This window comes from Rhea pennata, chromosome 1, assembly GCF_028389875.1.
Source record: "Rhea pennata isolate bPtePen1 chromosome 1, bPtePen1.pri, whole genome shotgun sequence".
NCBI classification, from domain to species: domain Eukaryota; kingdom Metazoa; phylum Chordata; class Aves; order Rheiformes; family Rheidae; genus Rhea; species Rhea pennata.
In genome coordinates, this window is record NC_084663.1 from 51627446 (window position 1) to 51653266 (window position 25821).

The following is a 25821-nucleotide window of genomic DNA, read 5'->3' on the forward strand; positions in this document are numbered from 1 at the left end:
TTTCAGTCTGTGAGTTAGTTCCCCATAACTGTAAATGTCCCATAAATTTAAATATGATTATTTTCCTCATGCAATATCTAATACCCCTTAGTTGAAATTTTGGGGAGTGGAATTGACAATTGTGGAAACAGTTGTGCAAACTAATGGAGACTGGTTGATTGCTGGTCAATGGTTGAACTCTTGAACATGCTACCAGATTAATTCTTTCAAGTCAGTAATTGTTTAACAGGAGAATTGAATTTTCTAATTTAGCGTTGGAAATGCATCATTTTTTTGCATTCATTTCATATTAAAGAACACAACATGCTTCTTGTTTCCAACTTCCTTCCAGTTTTGCCTTGCGGTTACAAAGAATGATATGATGCTTCAGCGAGTAATAAAACTCTTTAGGTTGTTATGAACCTCTGGGACTCAGTAAATCTATGTCCTTGCTCAAAGCAGGGCTAGTGTTAGATCAGGTTGCTCAGGGCCTTCCCCAGTCAAGTTTTAAGTATCTCCAGCCAGAGCATCTCTGGGCTCTCATCTCTAACCCTCTTTTCAGTAGTTGAAGGCAGCAGTTAAATCCTCCCTAACCTTTTCTACTTGAGGCTGAACAAACTCATTGCTTACGCTCTCATCTACAACATATTCCAGGCCCCTCACCATCTTGGTGGCTCTGTGCTGGACCTGCTCCAGTTTGTGTCCTTTTGGGTCCTGGAGAGAACTCAAAACTGGACACAATGGTTGAACTGCTGACTACTATTTTTTGAATCTGGTGGTCTTTTTTGTATTTAATCACTGCAGTCTCAATCGCTCCAGTTTTGCTACAGGCATGCTATGGGAGACCAAGTTGAAGGCCTGGCTAAAGTTATGGTAAATCACATTCACAGCTCTCCTCTCATCTACAGAGCCACCATTCTTGTCACAAAAGGGCAGTCAGCTTGTTCAGCATGATTTGCCTTTAGTAAATCTGAACTGGTTGTTCACGATCCTTCTAAGAACTGGTTGTTCTTATCCTTCACATGACTCAATGGCTTCCAGAAGACTTGCTCCATAATTTTCCTAGGAACTGGGTATGAAAGTGACTGGTTTGTAATCCTCAGCATCTTCTTCTTTGCCTCTTTGGAAAATGGGTGAGACGTTTGCCTTTTTCTAGTCACTAGGATCTCATTCAATCACCATAGTCTTTCATTCTAGACCTACAGGTGGAAATATATGATGTGCTGCCCCCCTCCTTTTTTTTGTAGGGGAAACACCAGTTAGTGAAAGCCTAAAACGCTACTGAAGTCTGGTTCTCTGAAAATTGGTCTGAGTTGGATTTTAGTGTTATGTGGAAGATATCTTTAAACAAATGAATCATCTTATTCATAGATGAAGTGGATTATGCTGTGTACTGTTGAGCTTGCTGTGTGAGTGGTACCCACTGGCTCAGCACCTGATCATGTTTCCTGTCAGCAGCAGTTCAAAAGCTGATTAAGATGCTCATTTTCTGGGTCTCCATTGAATAACAGGCACTTTGGAAAAGATGTTTTTAATTAGAATGTTCTAGTTACAAGATGACATTATACACACAACTGTTATGTTACATATGTCATGAGATAAGCAAACTTAAAAGTAGTAATGTATCATTTACTTTTATAGATGATCTAAACTAAATTTCTTCTATTTCAATACCTTGCTACAGTAGTCAACTGTTGCAAAAGTAGGTGGTGGACTTCTGGGAATATTGACCACAACAAGCTTTGTGTTCAATTACATTTAGTTCCTGTGGTCCATAGTTTTTGTGAGAGTAATGTAAGAAAAGTGAAATAAGTATACAGATATGGAATAAACTGATGGTAGAAGGTTTTCCTATGTAGTTGTTACTAGTGATTGTGCTATAGTCTTTTTAAAAAAAATTATAAACTTATTTTTAAAAATTCTATACTGTTAACATAACTGTAAATGGTTTCAGCTGTGAAAATGATTAATCCTTTTGTGAATTCAGCTAACCTTTTAGTTTCAATTAGATTGTCTGGCAGTGACATGCGTTCATTGGGTTATATAAAAATACATTGTCTTCTAAATTTTAGCTGTGTTACAATTCACTTGGTCGTATTTTCTGACAGGCATATAGAACAGTGCCTGAATTTAATCTTACTGCTGTATTTAATATTTTTTATGTTTACTTTAACTTCAAGAAGATTGTAGATGTTCAATTTTCTTTTCATCTGAAAGTCTTGTACCTGTAGTAATTTGACCTTTACTAAACTTTTTCTATTTAATATTGCTTCTATTTTTCTCCTATTTCTTTGGGGAAAGCAGTCAACTGAGCTTACCATGCTAGGTCTGTTTGTGTAATTTATTCTAACCTTATGTTAACTAACTGAAAGTGTATTATATTTTATAGTGGTGGAATGTAACTACTGGAGAATCCTTACAAACCTTCTACACAAATGGAACGAACCTCAAGTCAATACATGTGTCCCCTAATTTCAACGTTTATGTGACTGTTGATAATCTTGGTATTCTTTATGTATTACAAAAAATGTGATTATTGTGTTGAACATTGCAGAGATCATGTAGCTTGCTCAATTTTTGAGCTAGAAACAAAGTTCTACTGATTATTTTTCTGGCAGTCATTAAGCTGTGAATTATATTTCAATATTCATGATGTTTTCATGTATATTTATGTATGTTTTCTCAAATGAATTTGCATTTACTCTTGTTTTTGATAAGCATTGTTATCAATATTTGTCTTGATTTGCATCTTAAGTATGTTGCTTCCAACATTGTAAGGAAATTATATTAAGATTTATTCAAGTTGGATGAAGTTAGTAAACAGCAATGGAGAAATAATAGGAGTATAAAGATATTTTATGCTAAGGCTGGTGACTAAATGTTCTATAGCTGTGAACAACTTTTTTTTTTTTTTTTTTTTTTAAACTATGATGCAAGGCTTTTCATTTAATGCAGAATGGAAGGAATCAAGGACATCTTTCATTTGAAAAATGGAACTCAGGCTATCTTGGTACTTGAAGTTCAAAACTAGAAATCAAGTAGCTGTTCTCTATCATGCTTGTGGAGATAAAGTGCATTATAACACATATGAGCGGTGCTTGCTAAGAGGAACCTTTTCAGTTTCATTTTCTTAAGACAGACCTGAAAGGGTATTGGAATTGAAGTGGGGGAGTTTGTGCCACTTTTCCAGTCAGAGAGCTAATAAAGGTAACCCAGTAAACTGAAATAGAAAATGTTTTGAAAGGTTTATGTTGAAAAATATAGAAAGGTGTGAATTTTTAGGTGTTTTTCTTTCAAGATTAGCATTCAGTTTTTTTACTGAGTTACTTTATTTTGTTCGGCTTTGTTTACATGGGATTCTCTGCAGAGAGAGATCTCTTGCCTGATACGTGATTTTTTTATTATTATTATACTGAATCTATAAATAGATTAAATAATGTAGAATCTTTTGACATTTTCTACTAATTAACATATCTTTTGTGAATAATTAGGTAACAATTTTTTTAGGCATCTAGTAAGCCTGGTTTTAGTTAATTGCCTCTAAACTACTGTGAGTAACTACACAAGCATTAATATCATGATTTTCATATTTTGCAGTAGAACACTGTCTAAATACATGCTTGTTAAAAGTATATTACCAAGTGTCTATCCGTTGATAATGAAAAGTAAAATTCTCACTTTTAATGATTATTTTCATGTGTGAATTTCATAAGATTTAATATTCTTAATGATTTCCTGTTTTTTGACAATCAACAGTTTCTTCCCTTTTTTAAACTTCTAATTCCACTGTTTTTAAGGTACTATTGAATACAAGTCAGTATAATTAAAGTACTGCTGGCAGACATAGAGAAGAAATTTAATAGAAAAAAGCTTGAAACGTTTTGTATTCTAAGTGTGTGGATGTACAGCATTCAATAAAGATAATCTGGGCAATGTTGGCCTAAGTTATGAATGAGTCTCTTGCATGTTTGTGGGTTTTTTTTATTGTCTTGTTTTTTATCAAGGTGGGTGGAAGGGGAAATGCTACCTCTTTTTTTGCCTTAAGTTATGTGCAGAGAAGAGTAAAAGATGGTCTGTGTCCTGCCATTCTAAATGTAATGCTAATTTTCAATGTACATCAGAAATACCTTGACAGGCAAGCAATAGTATTAAGTATAAAGATGGAGCGAAAACAGCAAGACAAATTCTGTTTTCCTCCCTTAATGAGACACTCAGGCTCTTTGGAGCTCTTGGCAAGCTGCAAAGGAAAAGTGAAATCTTGGGGCATCTCCTGTAGTGTTCAGAATAAAGTTGTTTCTACTGTCTAGCTTCTACAGCCCTCATCCCTACCCTGAATAGCTGGAGACTGAAGGAACAAGAAGGTCTTCTCAGCCATCATGTCCCTTCACTGCATAGTCTCTACTGTCTATTTGCACAGGACAATGTTGATCAGAATTTAGAGGATCAAATGGACAAAAAGAGAATAAAACCCTCACATAAAGAATCAGAGCAGAAAGTTGTCTTGTCTGAAAATGCTATTGAGACTATGATGATAGGAAAACCTGGTTGTGGTTTAGTGAAGAAGGTGAACTTTTAGAGTGGAGTGTATAAAAGATTTCAGTCTTGAAGTGAGTAGGAAATAGCACAGAAGCTTGAAGAAATTAAGGGTATAATTACTATTCTGCAAGAGTGACAACAGCAGCATTCTACATGCTGCTGGAATTGAGGAAGCTGTACTCTACGGGAGATAGTATAGCTATGCTCTATAGGAGGTTAGAGTTGCATTCATGTGCAAATGTGTGGAACTGATTGCTAATTTAGTTATAACTGAGGTGAAAGAAGAGAAATAATGATGAAATAGTCCTGAAGAGCTTACGAGTAGATATAAATTGCAGGAGGAGGAGGAACAAATCAAAATGAAAAACCTTTAAAACGGGACAACCAAAATGGCAACTTCTTTAAATTAAAACCTCTAAGAAGGTTAAGGCAATTTAAAACACACACACACACACACACACACACACACACACCCCAAAAATATCCTGTTTTGTCAGCAGATTTGGCTATTTTCTTTGATGCTTAGATGTATTCTAAAAGATACAAAAGAAAGTTTGACCTGAAGCAAATTTTATGTAGATCGCCTATTAGTACTTCCATTATCTCTTGTAATGCCAGATCAAATAGAATCACTCTACATCCAAATTTAACTAATGAGCATTGGCCAATTTTATCTAGTTTGTAGCTGAAATTACATACAATTTTGTATACATAGTTTTTAGGTCACTTCCTATTAATGATGCCTATCAGCTCCAGTAGCAGTTTTGAGTCTCTTTATTTTGGCCATTATGCCTAGAGCTCCTTTACAAGTCTTTTTTTTCTCTTTATTTCCTTTATTAATAGGGAATTGTACCCCCACAGTACAGTTGTTTAAGAGGATGCGTTATGTTGCCTTGAATTTTATCATTCCTTTAACTATGATGTTCCCTTCCTCCCTTTGTTATCCACCATTGCAGTCATTTGAAATACAGTTGTGCATTTGTTGCCTGAGTGTTTTTCATGTTAAGGGTTATAGATCTCTTGTAGTGCTACAGTCTGTGGGCAGAGAACTGGTAACCTGTTGCCAAAGTTCAGTACAGAAACTTCTTCCTCCACAAAATTACTCTGCTTCACCCTTGGAAAAAGAATCGGTTAAATTCCCTGTTATGGGATGCTGTGGTAATTTTAATTTAAAAACAATTAAATAGTTTTTTTTTTTTTCCAATTTTTAATTAGAAAGGTCTCTGTATGTGGTCCAGATCCCAAGACTGTCTCTAGCTACGGCAGTGTCCCCTTGTCCCTGTCAGTTTTGAGGGAAAGTCAGGCTGCGAAAGCAGTCTGGCCTGGAGGGTTTCTTCTGTCCTCGTGGGAGAGCACGGCTTGCAGCAAGGCCACTCTGCCCCATCTTCAAGAAGAGGAGGAATCCGGAACATAAGATTACAGAGAGTTCAGCTCTGTTCTTCCAGTTGTTTGCAGAGCGTGAGCCCCTTACTGAATTGTTCAGCTGCCCTTTCATGGTAAGCACAGATGCAGCACAAATGACAGCCAAAGGGTTGACTTTTTGCACTGTTTAGCGGCAAGAAATAGTTTCTAGCATTTCACTCTGATAGCACTCATTCGCCCTTGTTTGCATTTTTCTCTCTCTTCCTGCTATCTACTGTGGAGACACAAGCTTACCAGGGTTGCTGGATAATGATGGTATTCAAGAGCTCTGAGGACTTAGACCCTTTATTCCCATTGTGATAAGAAGACGGAAATCAAATGAACCTCGCTGTTTTGAGAACGAGTTACTCGGAGCACTTCCAGTGTAATTTCTATACCCAATTTCACTTTGCTCTTTAAAGCTAAGAACAGGTATGCAATTTCTGGCTCCACCAGTATATAATAAGCTGTTAAACTAAGGCTGGATTTGTTTATGGTGTGAGCTCTGAAGTAGATTGATCTATAGCTTTCATCACCTCCAGTACTGCTATGCTGTGTGCTATTGTCTACATCTTTGTATGTCTTTTTTTTTTTTTCCAAATTGTTGCAAACCTTTCTTCTTAGGAGGCTCCTTATGAGAAACCTTGCAACTAACTTGTGTAGAGGCCTGTGCTGGGCTTTCAAGGTACACCTTAAGAGACCCAGTGAGTCTAAAGAAGTACGATTTTCAATCTACATATGTTATTGACATCTTCAGCACTTTCCATATCATCTCTTATATTTGTGGGAAATAGCCATTGGTTCTGTAATTGGAATTTTAAAATTGTATGTGTATGTTTATTTGGAAAAATGAGAAAACTAGAGTATCTTACAGTGTTTCAATAGGCAATTTCTCTCTTGGGGACAGTTTACAGAACAAATTGGCTTCCTATGCTTGTTTCCTTGTAAAAAACTATATATTATATGTGTAGCAAGTGTTCTTTCAGGCTAAAGAGAACTCTTGTTATGTGCTCAAGAGGGTTCACCAGAAGTATTTGCTTAGTATGCCACAATTAGACTCACTCTATTGTTTTATCTTATATTTTTATCTCTTTTCCTATTTGTTTCTCCTATTGGTATTTGTTTGGTTGGTTGGTTTTCTGCTTTGTGCAGTTTCTCTGTAATAGCATATGAACTCAGGAATTTTGCAAGTCATGATTAAAATGACTCAAAATGGGGTAAAGAAATTTATCTAGTATAGCTGTGTAAAAGTGGATGCTGTTTAGGTATAGCACATTTTACTTGTAATGTATAAATGTATGCAAAAATACGCTTAGTAATTTAGAAAGCTTTAAAAATGATATGTATCTGATGTGTTTATAATGCAATAGAGTATCTTAATCATTCTCTTCTAATTGCATGCAAAATTTTTTTCCATATAGATATTCTGGTACTTTCTTGTACATGACAGCAGGGATATTTTTATCGTGTAGCTCTAAAATTACCTTATTTGTCAGTAATGTTCTCAGAAGATAGTAATAACTGGTCTATATTCTTCTTCCTCAATAGCATTAATATTCAGCTTTATGTGTGTTGAGATTTTGTAGTCTGCTAGTTAAAGCCCTTACTCCAGTGCTAAGGAATCTCAGTCTTGTCACGTTTTGAGAACATGTCTTCAGGTCCCAGAGACGCAATGACAGGTACATTTCTTTTCTTTTTTGCACTTCCCTGTCAGAACTACTTACATTCATTAGTTAATGTTGCAATCAGTGTTGACGGTTGTTTGTAGGCCCTTGCAGAAGTGTAGAAAAAAGATTAGGGAAACACCAAAAAATATACCTCTGGTTTAATAACACTGCAATAATGCACGAGAGGAATGACACATTTTAATGTGAGGCTGGGAAATGCTTACAGTTTTTTCTTAAAAGATTTTGGGGAGTTTTGGGGTTTTTTTATTTTTTTTATTTGTAGGGAATGGATAAAAGAACAGACAGCCATAGGCTAGTGAAAATCTGTCTCTAAAGACAGATCAAACATTTTACTTTAAAAAGTCATCTGAAACCTATATTCTGTGGATCGCCATCTCTGGATGGTTGAAAGCTAAGTGTCTAGACAATAATGTAAGACCTACCTCTGCAAGCTGGTAGCTCCTAAGTATTTTAATGTATTTATGTGGCTCCTTACTTCCACAGCATGCTGTGACATTCATTTATATTCAGTATTGAATAGCAGTAATGCATTTTTTATGGCCAACTGTACAAATAAGTGAGATTGAAGAAAATATGTGAAAAGAGCTTTATCAATGTATGACTTGTTTAAGAACTAGGAAATATGAGCAAGAACAGTTTCAAAGAGGTTGAACTGATCAATTAACTGTTGGTTAAATTTTACCTCTAGTTGAATATAGTTTTAAGAAGTTGTCCCCTCAGTGCGTTTGACTTTTCAAAGCATTTTTTTCTAAATGTGTCAAATAACTTGCAGATGCTGCACTATCATAATTCCTCAGAAGTAAAACAGTTCTGAGGTTGCCCCCCCCCCCACTTTAAATAACAAAGCCAATATTAATTTTTTCTTTCTACAGTATCAAGAATTCGGCTTTTAAATTGCTGTTCTGACTCAGCAGTTAGTTGTTGGGATTTTGGAGCTTTAAGTAGATTTTCTGGCTACACATCCATTCAAAAAGAAGAATGATAAGTGGGCAAATTGCATCTTTTGTTTGTTTTGTCACTGCAAGATAGCAACTGGGAATACTTGACAAAAAAAGGTATAAATCGATTGAAACAAATATGACCTGGAATTTTCTTCATAGCATGTCCTGAGTATTCAAATTTGGTTTGGAAGAAAAGACAAAATGTGAGTGACTGCAGTCAGAGATCAGTAGCACAGATAATCTGGTAACAGGGCATGCTAAAGGTGGAGGTGTAACAGTGGTGGTCATGCAATGACTGACAAAACCAGTACTTTTGTAAAGGTTAAGCCCTTTTTACTTTCCATTTGGATCAAGGCTTTTGCTCTTGTACATTCTTAGGCTTTGCTGCTTCTTTTTCTAAACCAGTTTTGGAGGCTATTTTAGATAGGAGTAAAAAGTAATAATTCTGGTATTTTTTTTCTTAGCAACTTGTAAGAGTTTGTAAACAGGTTACCTTGAGCTATTCTTTCCTTTTAAAGCTGTTTATTCCCAACAGATTCTCGTTACATTAAACAAGTGAAGCCATATAACAAACATTGCGGTAATCAGGCCAGCAGTACTCCTAGCTTGTCACCAGGCAGCTCCAAATCTGTCACACATACTTACTGTTTTTTTTTTTTTTTTTCTTTTTCTTCACAGGAATGTTTATGTAATTGAAAGAAAACATATAGAGGAAGTTGAGTCTCTTTTTTTCACATGCTTAAATCAACCATAGTGAGATGAAAAACACCCACACACTTGGCTCTGGATCCACGAGACGTTCTTGAAAAGCAAACCTTTGCGAAATCTTTCAGCTGTGATCAAATGCAAGGTGTAAGAATTAGCAGTTGTCCAGGTGCCAGTAATTGTGTTCTGGTTGCATATTCCTGGTTACAAATTCCTTGTATAACAGGATATCACCTCGGTCAGGGAGTAACAGATCTGGAACCTTTCCAGGCTTCCAGCGAAGCAGGTTTTTGGCATAGTTGGGAACATAGATGTAATGTAGGATGTGTTAAAGCCGGGAATCATTGACAGGGGTCCAAGGAATCACACTTCCGCAGATGTGAAAAAAGGTATGATAAATGAGATGCTATCTTGAATGACATCCCTTAAAAAGAGATGTAGAAGCTACAGTGAAACACAGATAAATATATTTAGAGATGTCTAACATGATTTAGAGTGTGAATTACAAATTAAAATATGCCAACAACTAATAGGTGAAACAAAGAGTGAAATTATAGGCAAAATAGTAATTTAGTATTAAAAAGGTGATTTGGTATTAAAAATATGAAATTAATAAAAAGCAACTTAGACTAGTCCATTAATCACAGTGATACAATTGTGAAATATGATGTTGAAAAGACAGAAGTGTTTTCGTATTTGGAATAAAATGACAGAATATATCTATCCCATATAATTTTATCACAGGAATAGGAAGTTCACAATCTTAACATCACAGATGGCAAGGATGCATTTGTTCAAACTAAATTTGCAAACAATAAATACCAGTGTTCTATGATGGATTAGATGAAAAGCCATTTGAACCATTCCTGGTAAAATTAGTTGAGTCTTGACAAACCGAGAAATTTCTAAAGGGTTGTGAATTGTAAATATTCCAGGGTTTTGAAGGAGGTGACCAAAAGAACTATTGACCTGAGGTCAGTCCTGAGTAAAACAGTGCAATGGCTGATTTAGGTTTATATCAATAAATCCTCTTCTTGGGACATCATAGAGTTTCTCTAGGCATTGCTGATTATTGTGATTTTACAAAGACTGGTCCTATCAAACATTATTGGCAGGTTTCTAGTTGTTCTGTTTATGTATTTTTTTAATCCATCTCCATTCATACATGAACTTTGATTTCTTTAGTGAATTTGATTTATTTTTACATAGGATTTTGATTTAAAGGAGCTTCTATTCTATAACACTGGTAGAGAACATATTACATTAAAATCTGGCTCACATTATTGGTCATGTTTTTGTCTAGGCTCTATAAAACCTTTCCTGATCATGGTTGCAGATTATATAAATTGACTAAAGACTGAATTTCAAAAACTGAGTAGCTATCACAAGATGATATGTGTCTGTCTTTCAACATCCAACAGCGCATTTTTGTTATCTTACAAACAAGGCATGACTGCGTCATACATAGTGGGGCCAAGAAAGCCAGCAATACCATCTTGAAAATGGTGGTGTAGAAAGGAGACTGATCAAGATTATCCATATAACCTCCAAAATATCTGAAGTTTTATGTAAACAGCACTTGTGGGTATATAGAAAAAGGCCTATCTTGAAGGAGCAGGGTGATGATCTGTGTGTTTCATTGATAAGACATCTACTGTGGTAGCATATAAAGCTATGGTATTAATGTTTCAAAGAGGAAATGGATTCAGCCAGAATTTAAAAGAGGACCACAAAAAGGTGATCCACGGACTGGGGAAAAGTCTTGCAGCGTAAGGTTCAGAAGTTGAATCTATTTGGTGAATTAGAGGAGAGGCTGAGAAGTTGCCTGTTAGTGAGGTGTGGAAGAGAGGCAGAATGACAAGTTCCAGTGGCTGGAAGGAAAAAACAAAACAACAACAACAAAAAAAAACTTGTAAAGTCATGTAAAGCAAGGGAAAAGAGATCTGAATTTCTACTGCCCTATACAAAACTGAATCTAAACCAAGCTCTTAGAAAAACATTCAGTCTCTCCTTAAATGTTCCCTGTCTTTGTGTGTTTCAAAAACTATAGTTAATAATAAAGCTAAGATCTTTATTTCCTTGCTTTATGTGACTCATAAAAAATAGGTCCAGGCAGGACCTTAGGAGGCCTTCTGGTATATTTGCTTGCCTCAGGTCTGCACATTATCTGCTAGGACAGTGATTGCAAAGAAATACTAAGAGCTTGTGCTGATCATTTATGAATCGGGAGGAACCTTCTTGTACTCTATACTTGAGTTTCTAAACCTTTTCACTTTCCTTTTTGGAGACTGACTGCTTCAGAAAATATACTACTGAATACAGTACAGTTGGTCTGTACTGTCAGGTGCTACAAGGATTCATCCTTTTGTTTTCCCAGTGTAGTTTCCTTGCAAACTGTGTCATGTAGTTTCTGGACTTCTGGCTGGGAAACCATTTTCCCCACAGTCAAATTGGCAGGGGTATTTTTCCTCATCTTTTCCTGTAGTATAGGAGACAGGATGTCACCAGCTCTTCTCACCTAGGTGATTTCCTGTCATGCCCTTGAGTTGATGATGATGATGGCACCTTATTAGTCTCTTAACTTTACTTCTTGTAGCATTCAGTTTAATTTTCTAGAATTGAGGCATTTGGTCTTGTTAAGCCTTGAAGCTTGGCGTAACTATAGCTGGGTGAAAAGTAACGGCTGTGATAGATCATTCCGCATGACCTCCTTTCTAATGTCTTTTCACATTAACCTCCGATCATATACATCGTTCCCAGATTCTTCAATGTTCTAGGAGATTCACTCAAATTCTAATGCAGAATTGTTACCACAATCCATTAACTCAGAGTCACTGATACCTTCCAGACAATATGTAACAGTATAAATACATAAAGATAACTTAAAAATTTAACAGTAAAAAATATTACTCTTTGTAACATAAGTTGAAGAAAGAGTGCTGACCTCAATTTTATACATTAGATATTTTTGCTTAGTGTATGTCCAATCCCTTAATTCAGCAGTTTAGCAATTACCACCCAGTAACAACAAGTCTAAGAATTAATACTGCACTGATGTGACATATCTTTAAAATCAGTGTAGTCTATTTCTCTTTTTCCTCATGGTGTCACTATAGGATAAAGTTAAAGTTCTTTGGATATCCTCTGTACTGGAACGTATCTGAATTTTCTTTAAGACTCACTCTGAATTTCTGGGGTTTCTAACACATTTTTGTAGGGGGTGACATCAAATGCATAGCCTTGAAATTCAAGTGTGTGTTCTCAGTCATTAACTAGTCTTTAACATTTTGTGGCAATTTTATTTTTTAAAAGGATTTAAAATTAGCATAAATTTAGCTTTGGATAAGGATCTAGAGAATTCGGGCAGTTCTTACAAGAACTCCAAGGTAGAAATTGTCATGTTTCAAAAAAAATCCACAATTAGAGAGACATATATCTTGTAACTACACATGCTTATGATGCTAAATCTATAATGTATTTTCTGTGTAAGAGAAGGGAGTCTAAGGCTATCAATCATACTTACCTTCCTAAGGTAGTCATCCATACCTGCCTAAGCTTCGCTTTTTGTTATGTGATCCCAAAGGGTTTTGAATTCATCGTCACTGATTGATAAAAAAAAGTAAAGTTTTTTTCTGAGATCTTGGTGAATAAGGAGAGTGTTTCATTTGTATGTTGATAGCAGTTTTGTCTGTCTAGTTCTTCCTATTTTACCCAGACCCACATTCCCAAAGATACCTAGATAGCTGACTTCCATGGATTTCCATGAGAGTGAAAGATATGGTAGTAGTGAATGTGTGTGTATATATAAGTATATATATGTATATTAGCTAGGATTGAAGAGAAGTTTCCTTGTGGTACTGTACAGCTGAGGGAACCAATCATGGAGCTGCAAGTTTTAATTCATGCATTTTGGATGTATCCTTCCTCAGAGGCAAAGATCACAGACCTTTTCTCTGATTTCCCTCTTCTACCTCTTTGGTTAGACAGCAGCGGTTGGCTGCATTCAGGATTGTAATGAGTATGAATGTAGCTGTCTACTCAGTAGGAAGAAGATCATCCGTCAGTTCCACAAAATCTTTTGTCCTAGCGTCAACTCTGGCTGCCATTGAATCTCATATATGTGTTTCTGTCAGCTGAGCTTGTTACCAGCCTCCATCTGACTGGAGTTATGAGTTCATAGAGAGTTAAGCAGAATCAGTGTATTCAAGGGTAGACTTGATTGTAGCATGGCCAGGAATGTTAAGTGTGCTAGCTTAGCAAATAAGTCACTTTGCCTGGAGTTGTGGGGCACTGAAGAGTTCAGCTTTTTAAAGTAGCAGCCTGAGCAATATCCCACTTTTGCTTCCCAGTGAGCTGAAAATCCTGTCAGTGTTTCAAGCTAGGTGGAGATCCCTTTTCGTTTGCTCTCTCCAGCTGGTCCTTTACATGATATAATGGATACCTCTCAGCTAAGTGCCCCAGTTTTAGTACTGTCTCTAATCCTTATGCCATTTCTTTCACCTACGTGCTTATCGCTGCCACATGGTTCCTGTTTAAAGTCAATTGTTCTGTGGGCTGGTAGTTTAGAGACAGTTGAAGTTACTATATTTAGATTGTTGTCTTGATGACATCTTAGAGATCATCCTCCAATGAGGTGTGAAGCAGGATAGCTGAACAGAAAAAATTAAAAGAAATCTAGGGCAAAATTAGATATGAATTCAATACCTGTCATTAACTATTTGTTCTAGTCTAGAATGGAAGATATAAACCTTTCAATAGTTGGACATGGAAGTTAATTATTTGTCTAGTATTCTGTTTCCTTTCCAAAGGACTGACACAATCTTCTTATGACCTTCTAATTACCTTTGCAATGGTCATTATCTTATGGCCATGCCAGTTTTTGAAGCTGAGGTGTTGCAGTGAAACTGCATATATAACATTGTGATTTTGCAGGAGCAGCAGCCTCTTATATATTTATTGGTAGAATACTAGAACCAGATATGTTGAGCACCTGCTTCTGCCACCTGTTAGCTGTAGCTCCTCTGGCTTATTGGAAGAATAGACACCAGACCAGGTTGGTGTAGACACCATGTATGGTTTCAAATGCAACATCTACTTTAGAAAACCCTCCAGCTCCACAATATCAGTCAAACAACCAGTTTCCCCCTGGTTTCTTCAGGAGTTCTTCCAGACTTGAAGCTTTCTTCCAGTGGCTCTTTTCCCTTGTATCTTAGAGACATCACTACCCAAATGATTCTCAAAATCCTGTCACCCACACTTACTTTACTTTGATTCCAATTCCCCATCTTCTAGTGACATATGCAATCTATCTCCATACCATCTCTCTTCGTTTGCCAGTTCCTGTCTCATAAAGCGATTATTGATATTAACTCCTGTTTTCATAACATTCGGATGATCCAGTTTCTTTGCATGCTCTCCTTGACTACCTCTATTTCCATCTTACTGCAAGTAGAGATCAAGAATTGTAGTTTTCCTCACTTCTTGACCTTCTAGGGTGGTTTGCTCTCTACCTTCACTGTTAAGACAGACCATTGTCCTCTTATTCCTTACGCTTCTACTAGGAACTCTAAAGGGAAATCAGTTGTTTTCTCTGACCAGAAAGGACTGATGGTAACTGATTTTAGTGGCTTTGTGTCTTATGCTCGGAGATGTCTCCTTGGATCTGAAGAAAATGTCGAACAATTGCCCCATGACAGAGGGGATCCCAGAGATTTGCCTCCAACTGGCTTATGTTAATATAGTTAGTGAGGAATGAAGGCAGGGTGATGCCTCCCCCCCCCCCCCCAAATCCCCAAATCCTAGGTTTCTTAGGTTTCTTCAATAGGAAAGTGCTTTACACATTAGCTCTTATCTCTCCTTCCAACTTAGATTTATGTCTGCTGTGAATGCTCCAAAGATTCACTGCTTCACTGTCCCAAACCTTTTCCCCTTCCCTTTACCCTCATTCCCCGTCCTACCAGTCTCTCATCAGTTCTGCAGCCTCTTTTGTCCTTGCATCTCTACCAAAAAAGTTCAGCTGCTTACTGTGCCACCTACCTGTTTGCCATCTCTTTAATGACCCTGGATCAAACTCTTCCCATAAGTCACCAAGCTTTCCTGTTGTTCCACCTCTTTTACCTACATCTGTTGAGCTATACAACAGCCCCTGCCATCCTTTAATATTAAGTGTCACTCAGCTGCGTAAGAGGTGTCCCAGTCCTGTAGCCCAAAAATCTGGACGCTTTGTACTCTTGGTGCCTGAAGTGAACATGTTCTAACATGACCTGCGTGACTCTTTCAGGGTGAGATCAAATATGGAAAATCAGCAGTTTGGATGTGTATTGAAGGACTAGTTATTTAAGGACTTTGAAGTATGAATTTTACCATCTGTAAACAAAATCTATATTCTAAAATAAAAGGTGTCTCCACAGCAGTACCTGGATTTGTGTGGGACAAGACCCAAATTCCAGTGGAACTGGGGGGAGGTGGATCCTTCAGTGTCCTTTGGATCAGGCCCCTTGTTTCCTTTAGCAATGAAAAATGATACCCAGAGAGTAGGGACTGTACAACTTCATTTTATTTTGTGTGCTTTTATAGGATATAAATAAATGACAAAATTACAAAATTTATAACTGGAAGCCCAAGCATATTTACATAAGTATTTGTTGCAGTGAGGCTACTATTTACTGTTCTCCTATACAATTTTCCTTTTGGTACCATATTTTTAGTGTTATTTTTTACTGTCAGTTGACTACATACATATCAACAGTGAATAGGCAAAATATGTACAAGGAACTATTTTGTTCAAGTAAATTGAATACTGTATTAAAAGTATGTCATCACTCAGCGCTATAATTAGGTTTAACTAAACCGTATACAATTATCAGGTTTAAACCAAGTTCAGTTATCTGTTTTTGGAATTCACCAACTGATGATTCTGATTGAAAACCTCAGCTGGATAGGAAATAATAATTAAAAAAACATTAAGACAACCACACAATTTATCAATATCTCTATAATGAACTTCAAAATGATTCACAATTTGACTGGATAGAACAATATACGTTAAAATGTCATTTTTCTCCTATAGTGATATTTGTACTGTTATAATTTCAGTTCTACATAAATATACATCATGGTATTATACAAATACTCCACAGACATTAAAAAAATTAAAACACTTTAAAGAAAATGTAAGTAAATCTTATTTAATCAAATATTAAGCAAATGCTTAACTATTTTGTTTCATGAAAACATTTTTATTACTTTGGAAATTTTTTATTTTTCTTGCTATTTTTACTTAGAAAATGTTTTGCAGTAGAATTTTATCAACACTCTTTCAAACAAGTTTTCTGTGACAGAAATCTTGATAGCAAAATTCATAGTTTTGATTTTTTTGTTTTTTAGAACCACTGAGATTATTTTTCAAAATACTAGTAGAATTCATGGCTATAGCAATGTTGAACTGCATAAACTATATGTAGGTGGAGCAGAATGACCATTTTACTTTCATTCCTGATGATCACATGAAACATCCCGTGCACTGATACTACAACTTTTATAATTTCCATAATGCTGCAATAGCAGTGGTTTAATTAACTTTAAAATAAACAATATTTTTCATAATTAATCTAGCTTCCTTTCCATAAATATTCCTATGTTTTCCTATAGTACTTCTCTTCCATAAAAATATCTAATAAAAGAAATGTTCTCTGTGCATTATTAATACCTTTTTATAACCATTCATAAAACTCTGATCCTTTGTCACAATGCAAGAGGCTTCTATTTCTGTAGAGGATCAAAGGACACCAGTGATTACATATAAAACCAGCGCACATAAAATCAGAGTACCTAATTTCTTGTCACTTTAATGAGTTCTTTATTCAATACAGTAGTTATTAATGAATTCAGTGGTTTCACAAATACTCTATTTATTAATTCTGGTTCTATTTCAATTAAAAACTGCCAAGATTTAAATAAAAAACCAATTAAATATTCTACTCATAGGCAGCATTACTGGTAGTTTAGAGACCTTTTGTTTTTTAAAAAGTAGAATTCTAAAATAAGAAACCAAAGAAAGCACTGTGGCAGAGTCACAAGGGAGAACCGCGTGAAAAATAATTTTTCTCACTCCTCTTGTAGACTGTGATTTGAAAAGTCTTCATATAGTGTCATTCTTCTGTCAGTGCTGCAGGAAGAAGAACATCACCAGAAATGACTATCAGCCTTTTTGTTAGGCACAAGGCCACTCATGCGGTGCAGTCTTCCTCGCTGCCGGGTTGAAACGTTGCCGTAAAGGAAAGGCTGTGCTGTGACTGCTTGGAGTGCAAGGCACAACAAGGAACAGGGGGTCAGTTTTGTATCAGAAAATTGTAGTTTCATACTTGGTATTAATGCCTCTTTTGGCTTCTTGTCCAGGTTCAACAATCCATGGTAGATTTGCAAGAGTCTTTTGTTCGGCTGGATCTATCTGCTTTAAAGCAAAGGCAAACAGACGGGTTACCGTTCCTGTGCACAGCATTTCTAGCAGAAGCTTTTTCTTTAAACAAATTAATAGAATGTAGAACAAATCCGATATCAGTTAGAGACCCTTTCTAAAATCTACAGCAGTCAGCGCAAAGGTCTCCACACCCGTATACCTACGGTCGCCCTCTTTCTACTCTTTAGATCAGAGCTGTGTCTACTCCTCAAACTATAGGGCATCATGGTTACCTAAAAAACTATGCTTAAAGCTACCTTTGATCCTGAGAAGTCCTTTTAGCGTTGAGACGGATGATGGCATCAGTAATCAAGAAATGTTTTCTCTTAAAATTCTATGTATGAAGATTCTGGGGGGGGATGGATTATGCAGTGCACCGTCATATGTTTTTTCCCCCTTCCTCTCATCCAATAATTAAGTATCACAGAGTATGACTCTCATTTTATATCCAGTGATTATGATACAGCACGCAGTAATTTTCCCCCTTCCTTCCCAAATCACATTGTGCCTGTATTTTCACTTGATGTAAAATAGTTTTCATAACCTTTTGAAAAGTGCTGCCATAAAACAGTATTTCTCTGTCATTTATGCACTACTATTTCTCTGTCGTTTATGCACCTCAGGATGGCATTTTAAACTGAGACAATTAATGTGCTGGCTCCGACAATGTAGGATTCTTGGGAATTTGAGATTCCAAAGAAAATATTGAAAAGGTAGGTTGAATCCTAGAGAAAGGACAGTTTTGAAACAGGAGGGTCTGCTGAAGGTCAGAAAAATAAAAAGGTCAAGAAAAGAAGTTGATTGGTGTGACAAGAGGATCACTGTAAATTGATTTGGATTTGTAATCTGACTAGGACTCATAGTTTGACAATCTTATCTAAACCAAACTTCAGAATTTGTGAGATACTGATTTGTGTGCACAGCAATCAGGTACCAGATCAGCTGGAAGGCTTTTTAGGGTTGTAGTCTCTGCACTTATCTACAGAAGACTTTTTTAAAATCTAATTACCAGCTGGAGATTCTTATGATAAGAATTCGTATATCAAAACTAAGCATAAGATTTTCAGAAATAGCTTCATACGTGAATTAATGCATAGGTTTGGTGCTGATTTTATTTCTTGATGCAATCTCAGGGAAGTCAGTGGAACTGAACAGTTTTAGAAGCATGTACTGACTATGATCTTCACCACTTAAAGTGTAATACATTGAAATTGGACTGAATCAATGAAAGCTCTGCAATAACGATAAAAGACCACGCATGATATTAACCAGGCAACTTCTTAAACTGAAAGCATCTGAAATGAGCAGATTTCCAGATGGTTGATCATGCTGCAGTGATACAACTCTTGCCAACTTTGAGGTGATAAGCAGAAGTGGTGCAGCTGAGACATGGACCCTTTCTAACTGAACAGGTATATTAATTTATACAACTTTACCTATATAAACTCTTACTGCATAGCTGGATTTCATTTTTTTGCATGTACCAGTACTTTCTACTTACCACAGACTTCCGAATACTAACACGTGGTTTTGGAATAGGTTTGGTGGGTTTATTCTCAAAGCTTTCTGGAAGGGTTGAAGAATGGCCCCCTTTTCGTGCTTGTAGTGCCAGCTGATAGGCCACCTCAAACGCTTGTCCTAGTGTAAGAATGATTTCATACGCTAAATTCTGGAAAAAAATATTGGCATTAAGATGAATTATTGTTAGGTCAAGAGGAGAGACAGTACTGCCTATAGCAGTGATTTTTAATGCAAGTAATTAAAAACACACCAGTGGCAACTTGCTAAGTCTGTACAATGTTTGACATCTCTCACTTGATTTCATATTGATCAAGGACAATCTAAATGTAATTTATTGTAGTGAAAATAATTACTTCTAAAAACTCAAAAACTTTTTCTTGCTAAACATGAAACATCTATGCGTGCATGAAAGTGAACACTCCACTTTCTCATAGTTGTGTCTTTTACAACTAAAAGAGATTGAGCTTAAACTGGCATGTCAGAGTATACTTGTAAGCTTGAGGCGTTCATATGTATTTCTACAGAAGTCAGGTTCTTCAAGAATAAGACCAGTTTGGTGGTCTTAAGAATACTTTAAATTTTTATTGTATGTGTGGAAAAGAACCTGTTGAAAGGTTTACCAAACACGAATGAGCAATCAGAGAATCAGTATGAATGCTTTTTCAGTGTAGTTTTACATCAACTAAAAAGCAGCCATGAGTTTCCAGTTTAACCAAAATCCAAATCTCAACTGAAATTCTATGGTAATTTTTCTCAGGTTTGGGGTTTTGTTTTGATATTTTTATTTGTCAGCTTCTACAAACTTTCCAGTAACATTTCAAACTCCTGAAGAGCAAATGCAAGCCTTCAAGCTTGCTTTCCTTGTTGCATCCTGCAGTCTCCCCAGAGCAATTCCTAAATGTCTTGGATGTAATAATTTACAAGTTAGCCCTTCCTCCCAGATCCTTTGTAGACCCTAGATTGGAAGCCATTGTCTATTACTTTGAAACTATATGAAATACTTAAAATTCCCACATGCTCTTGATATAATTTCAGATGCAGCTGTTTTAAAATGAGGTATCTTTTTAGCTGGTCAAGTGTAAGTGTTGAGTTTGAAATAAGCCAGAAAGTTATGCAAGATACGCAGAACTCTAGCATCCACCCTTCAGTTGTTAAATAGAGTTAAAAGGATAAGCATTTTATTTCATGCCATAAACTATAATTTCATTGTAGTCATGAAGAAATTCCATCCCTTTGTTATCACACATGTATGCTTAGAAAAATAGGCTCAATTTGGCAGATTTAGCTTATTGTAAAAGCTTCTTACAAAGGTGCCAACTCTGGTCTGTGCTAGGTCAGACAGAAAAACGACTGTACTTCTCCACTGGGATATGCTCAGCTGTTAGGAGTGGATTCATGACAGTAAGCTATCCAAAGTTTCACAGCTTTCCAAATTAAAATGACTGCCTGATTTGATAATAATAGTCTCCAAATTGTCTCCTCTTTAATTTGAGGAAACTGTCCAGGATTGGAAAACACTGAGAATGTAGTTTGCCAGTGGAGTCATAAATGAAAGGCTAGAGAGACTATTATGATAAAGTGGTCTGCTTTTTTAGCAAAACACTGGTCACAGAACTAAGAACAATTCCATATAATTGTTAAAAATATACAAAATAGTATTATTTGAAATGGAGCATAGATATTAATAGCACAAGAATATTACTCTAGAGACATCTTAATCTGCTGTCATGATAATGAAAGAGTGCACTGCAGCACCACACGATTATCTACAGTGGATGCTGTTATTGATAAGGAATATATCAACAGGACAGCCATTGTCATAATGGCTGGGATAAAAAGCAGATTGTAATACTGGGGGGGCTGAGAGAAATCACCATCCAGTGTGGCATACAAAAAGGTCTCTGGGAGAGAGGCTTGAAAAATTCTGAGATAAGGGTGGAAAAAAGCAGAGAGTTTGCTACACAAAGACACAAGCAATGTAGTCTGGAGCTTCTCTCCTGTCAGAAGGTACTAAGATTTGTTTTCTTACATAGTCTGTAAAATGGAAAAAAAAGGCATGTCTGGAGCCTGATAACCACTGGAAACATATAAATGTTCCTATGGTTAATAAATATCTTAAAATATAACATATTCTAAATGTAAACTGAACCAGAATTTGTACATAAACTTCATACTTTATGTACTGTTGCAGAGCCTTGAGGTGAAGTGTGCAAACAGAGGTAAGGAAGGCTTTAAAATTGTCTCCTTTGAAATGTAAAATGGATACCCGCAATACTGTATTTGCAAAAAAAGAGAAGCAAGCAAGTTTGTTTTGAGAGATTTCTCATAGGCAGTACTAGGGCAGGAATACAAAGATTAGGTCTGCATGGTTTCCTATCAGGACCTACTGGAGAAGTAAGAGTGGGATTCCCCTGGGGCTTGGCGAGGAAAACAAAACCACAGCAACCATGCTGGAAATTCTTCTGATGCTCTAAGCAGAATATTTGAATTTTACATACGACACAAAAAGAAGAGGAGAAACAGATCAGTCTCCCAGACGGAGGTTCAGCACAGAAGTTGTAGATCCCATGACAATTGTGGTAGACATTTAGCCCTACAGCACCCCACAGGCTCCTTGGAAAGGAAGCAAAACCGCTGGAACTATGGTGCTTCCCAGCCCTACTATGGTCCTCTCCCTCCCTCGGCATGGCGGAGGAGAAAAGCGAGCAAGGTAACTCCTACGAGCAACAATTTCTGCGGCAGGAGGAACAGCGGTCCATTGCCCTGTTTGCAGTGTAATGTTACCATGCAACGCCTCAGTGCCGGTGTGAGTCAGTATTCTTCTGCCACTTTAATCCAGTCTATAACAACGGATAATTGTTTTGTTACATTTTCACTGTTTTTTTTTTAACTGCATAAGTCGCTAGTGCAAAATGCAGCAGGCACTGCTTCTTCATTGTATTTTCATGCTTCTGTAAGGCTACGTTGCAGCTTCAGAATATTTTAAGACAGTGGATAAGACTGCTAATTTTTGTCTTTCATCTATAAAAGCTAAAATGTCACTTGCAAAGCATTTTTTTGGGAAAGCTAAAATTTTGCCTCTTTTAAAACGTGCTTTGGATATAATGAGGACTGTACAGGTTTCTGCTTTTACTTAATCATTCTTTTTCCTTTAAAATCGATGTCAAATCTATTCTTTTTTGAAGGCTGAATTTACTGAAGAGGCTTCCTTTGGGGTCTCACAGATGATTAGTGTGAGCTACCTACCACATCCAATGTGTGGGAATGTCAGTTAGGACTGTGTTCAAGGTCCTGAACTTAAAATCCCTGTTAGAAAAATCAAACAGAACAGGATGGAAGGAATCTTAATGGGAAAAATCAAAAAATCCCAGCCCAGTTCAAAAATCCAGTCTCCTGGGACATAATCATTTGCCTAATTCTTACTCATAATAGAGTCTTGAAGGCCAAATAATGTGTATTTCTACTACAAAAACTCAACAGGAAAGACATATTACTTGCTATTAACCAGAGTTCTTTGAGATGCGTAGCTGTGATACATATACAATTACACAGTAAGTGCTTTATCTCTCCAGACTAGAAAAACTTTTTTTTTTTTTTTTTTTTTTTTTTTTTTTTTGGCTGGGGAAAGGACATGCATTTGTCTTCCCTCTCTAATGTGTGAACTTTTCTGCATTCATGGAAGAAAGATGTACGAAGAGGTCATGTCCACGATTTGCTTGTAACAGCTGTGGACTCCCGCGTTGCATGAGACTTTCATGAGCAGACAGCCCTGCAACTTCATTCCTGATCGATTCTCCATCTGGATTTACAACAGCAGCAGATGGCACACTTCTGAATCCATCTCTGTCTTCAAATGAGGCACAGAAAGCTATTTTCTATGCAAAAGGAGGAAAGAATCAAGCCTTTAGAGTGGGCCTTTTTTAAGTCACTGAAAAAGCCATTGGTGGAGACTAGACATACAGGAGGGCATCATCTGCCCATGAGCTGAAGGTTTCCTGTAGCTGAGTGTACTCAGTCTCAAGAAGGTTGCTGGGGTGAATTGAAACGTCTTTACACGTGCTTTGTCGTATAGGTCACAGAGATGAGCGTGTCTGAGTGTGCCCTCTGGGGCTACTGCAAGAGAAAAGTTCTCTGCTCTGTGGTGGTGGAGATGCCACACTGACCCTACTTGGACAACCATGTGAAGAGAGAATTTTCAACATTTTTTTTTTTAAAGTTCCCTAATCTACTGGAAGAAGACGGAAGTTCTGAGACCTGATAGAAACCTGACTTTTTCTTCTCTGTTAAATATGGATAGTAGCAGTTCCTACCTCCCTTATCCAGCATAAATCTATGCAATGACAGACAGAAGGATACACAGAAGACGACAAGTCTTTGTGTTATACAGATCACCAGTCTAATACTTGACAGGAACAAGAGCACAAATTGTTCCTATTTATGCCAGCTGTGTTCTGCTCACAGGTGTGCCAGGCAATGGAGGATACCTGATCAAAATTACTTTGGATGTCTCTCACATGTGAACCAGAGTTTGGTATAGGAACTGTTAGCGCAGTTTGTTTATCCGGAGGAACTCGTTCACTGGCAGTTTTAGGTCTGCTTTACGTAAGTGAATGAGGGTGAAGTGGATTTCAAATATTGATCAATATTTCTTCTTCTTCCCCCAACCCTCCTTCTCCTAAATCTTCTTGAGGCCTGATGTTTTGGGAATTCTGATTATAAAATTACAACTCTGAATAGCGAAGTTGAATGTAGAGTTATAGCACTGTTTCTATTAGTAAACTGGAAGATCAGGCTACATAAAAGTGTTAGACTTTAAATAGAAAATTTAATCTACTGTATGCTAATGTTCTGAATATCTAGCTGTTTTTCATGAAGCTTGAACTTTGCATCACAAGTGTTAGATCCTGAGAAATAAAACAACATGAAAAAGAGCATATCTGAATAGGCAACACCCCACTGAGGATTATGTAGCAGGAAAATGCTACATTAAGATAGTAAGACATTAAACTATCTGTATTGCTTAAAATAGCCATTAAGAGTGCTTGGAGGTATTAAGCACTACTCATAAGGTATGGGAAGTGAGCAAAATGTTATTCCAGTCGCCACTCTTTCCTCGCCAAGCAAGGAGAAAATGTATTTCATCTGCTATACCTGGGTCTATGTTTTTGTGTGATTATTAGACTTATAAATGAAAATGCAATATTCTGAGTCAAATTAGGTTATTATTTCTCCTGATCCATTTAAATATTCCTTAGTAGTTTCAATCAGTCTCATTTCAGCTGCTTCATTTTTCAGTAATATCTATATAATGTAACATCTTGTTGACTGTGGTATATCAACTTTTAATACAATTTAAACAAAAGAACTCAAAAAAGTCTAACATTTCTTCTAACCTGCCTTCCAGAATATTTATTATTTAAGTTCTCCTATATGCCAGCATTCTGCAATGCTGTTTCCCCAGTTATGAATAAAAACACTCTCTTCAGACTTCTCTATTTATTTTTGATCTAGCTTATTTATATTCATGTAAGCATGTTTCAAGAATTCACACACAGTACTATAATAAAATATTTTCAACTTTCAATATTATTTTAAATTTTTCTTGCATTTAACTCAAATGGTATTAGGCAAATATTTGCAAACATTTTAGACAATCAGCCCTCTTAGTCCTAAAATTTAGAGCCTCTAGCCATTTCACTAAATTTAGGTGGGAACCGTATGACTGATTAATTGACATGTGTTGATAGTTTCTTGAGACACTAGAAATCTGTGTAGTGCCATTTGAGAAGCACAAATGTAAGAGGAACTTAGTCATTTTCTACCAAAACAGTGGGAGAGTTAAGGACTTTCGCTGAAATAACATTTCTGAGATTTTTTAAGGCAAGATTGTTGAAAAAAAAGAAGTAAGAACTGTAGCTTGAACTTGCTATTTTCAAAATAAACATGATCTGTTTTCAAAAGGCAAAGGTGCTGCTAAAATAAAATTTTCTAAAAGTCCCTATCTGGAATTACTGGCTGGGTAGATGAGGGGAGAGCAGTGGACGTTGTGTACCTTGACTTCAGCAAGGCTTTTGATGCTGTCTCCCGTAACAGCCTCCTAGAGAAGCTCAGGAGTGTGGGTTAGACGAGCGGACAGTGAGGTGGATTGAGAACAGGTTGAAAGGCAGAGCTCAGAGGGTCGTCATCAGTGGCACAGAGTCCAGTTGGAGGCCTGTGGCTGGTGGCGTTCCCCAGGGCTCAGTACCGAGTCCCACCCTGTTCAACTTTTTCATCAATGACCTGGATGAGGGGACAGAGTGTCTCCTCAGCATGTTTGCTGATGATACCAACCTGGGAGGAGTGTCTGACACGCCTGAGGGCTGTGCTGCCATTCAGAGAGACCTGGACAGGCTGGAGAGTTGGGCGGAGAGGAACCTCCTGAGGTTCAACAAGGGCAAGTGCAGGGTCCTGCACCTAGGGAAGAATAACCCTAGGCACCACTACAAGCTGGGGGCTGACCTGCTGGAGAGCAGCTCTGCAGAGAAGGACCTGGGAGTGCTGGTGGATGATAAGTTGACCATGAGCCAGCAATGCGCCCTTGTGGCCACAAAGG

At 36.9% G+C, this 25821-nt stretch overlaps 2 protein-coding genes across 12 annotated transcripts in view; one reads left to right on the top strand and one right to left on the bottom strand.

Annotated features, from left to right (window-relative positions):
• Window positions 1–2601, top strand: part of APAF1 (apoptotic peptidase activating factor 1) — a 36817-nt gene extending 34216 nt beyond the window's left edge. For all 3 annotated transcript variants that reach the window (XM_062568366.1, XM_062568373.1, XM_062568381.1), the window contains one exon: window positions 2369–2601. In XM_062568366.1, coding sequence (XP_062424350.1) covers window positions 2369–2512 — 144 coding nt within the window. In that variant the 3' untranslated portion in view covers window positions 2513–2601. The remainder of the gene's footprint in view (window positions 1–2368) is intronic.
• A 13877-nt stretch (window positions 2602–16478) lies between these two features.
• Window positions 16479–25821, bottom strand: part of ANKS1B (ankyrin repeat and sterile alpha motif domain containing 1B) — a 432952-nt gene continuing 423609 nt past the window's right edge. For 2 of the 9 annotated variants that reach the window (XM_062585768.1, XM_062585759.1), the window contains exons 25-26: window positions 19210–19377; window positions 16479–17702 (exon numbers count right to left, since the gene is read on the bottom strand). In XM_062585768.1, coding sequence (XP_062441752.1) covers window positions 17592–17702; window positions 19210–19377 — 279 coding nt within the window. In that variant the 3' untranslated portion in view covers window positions 16479–17591. The remainder of the gene's footprint in view (window positions 17703–19209; window positions 19378–25821) is intronic. The other 7 variants (XM_062585788.1, XM_062585777.1, XM_062585821.1 and 4 more) reach the window with 6 other exon arrangements.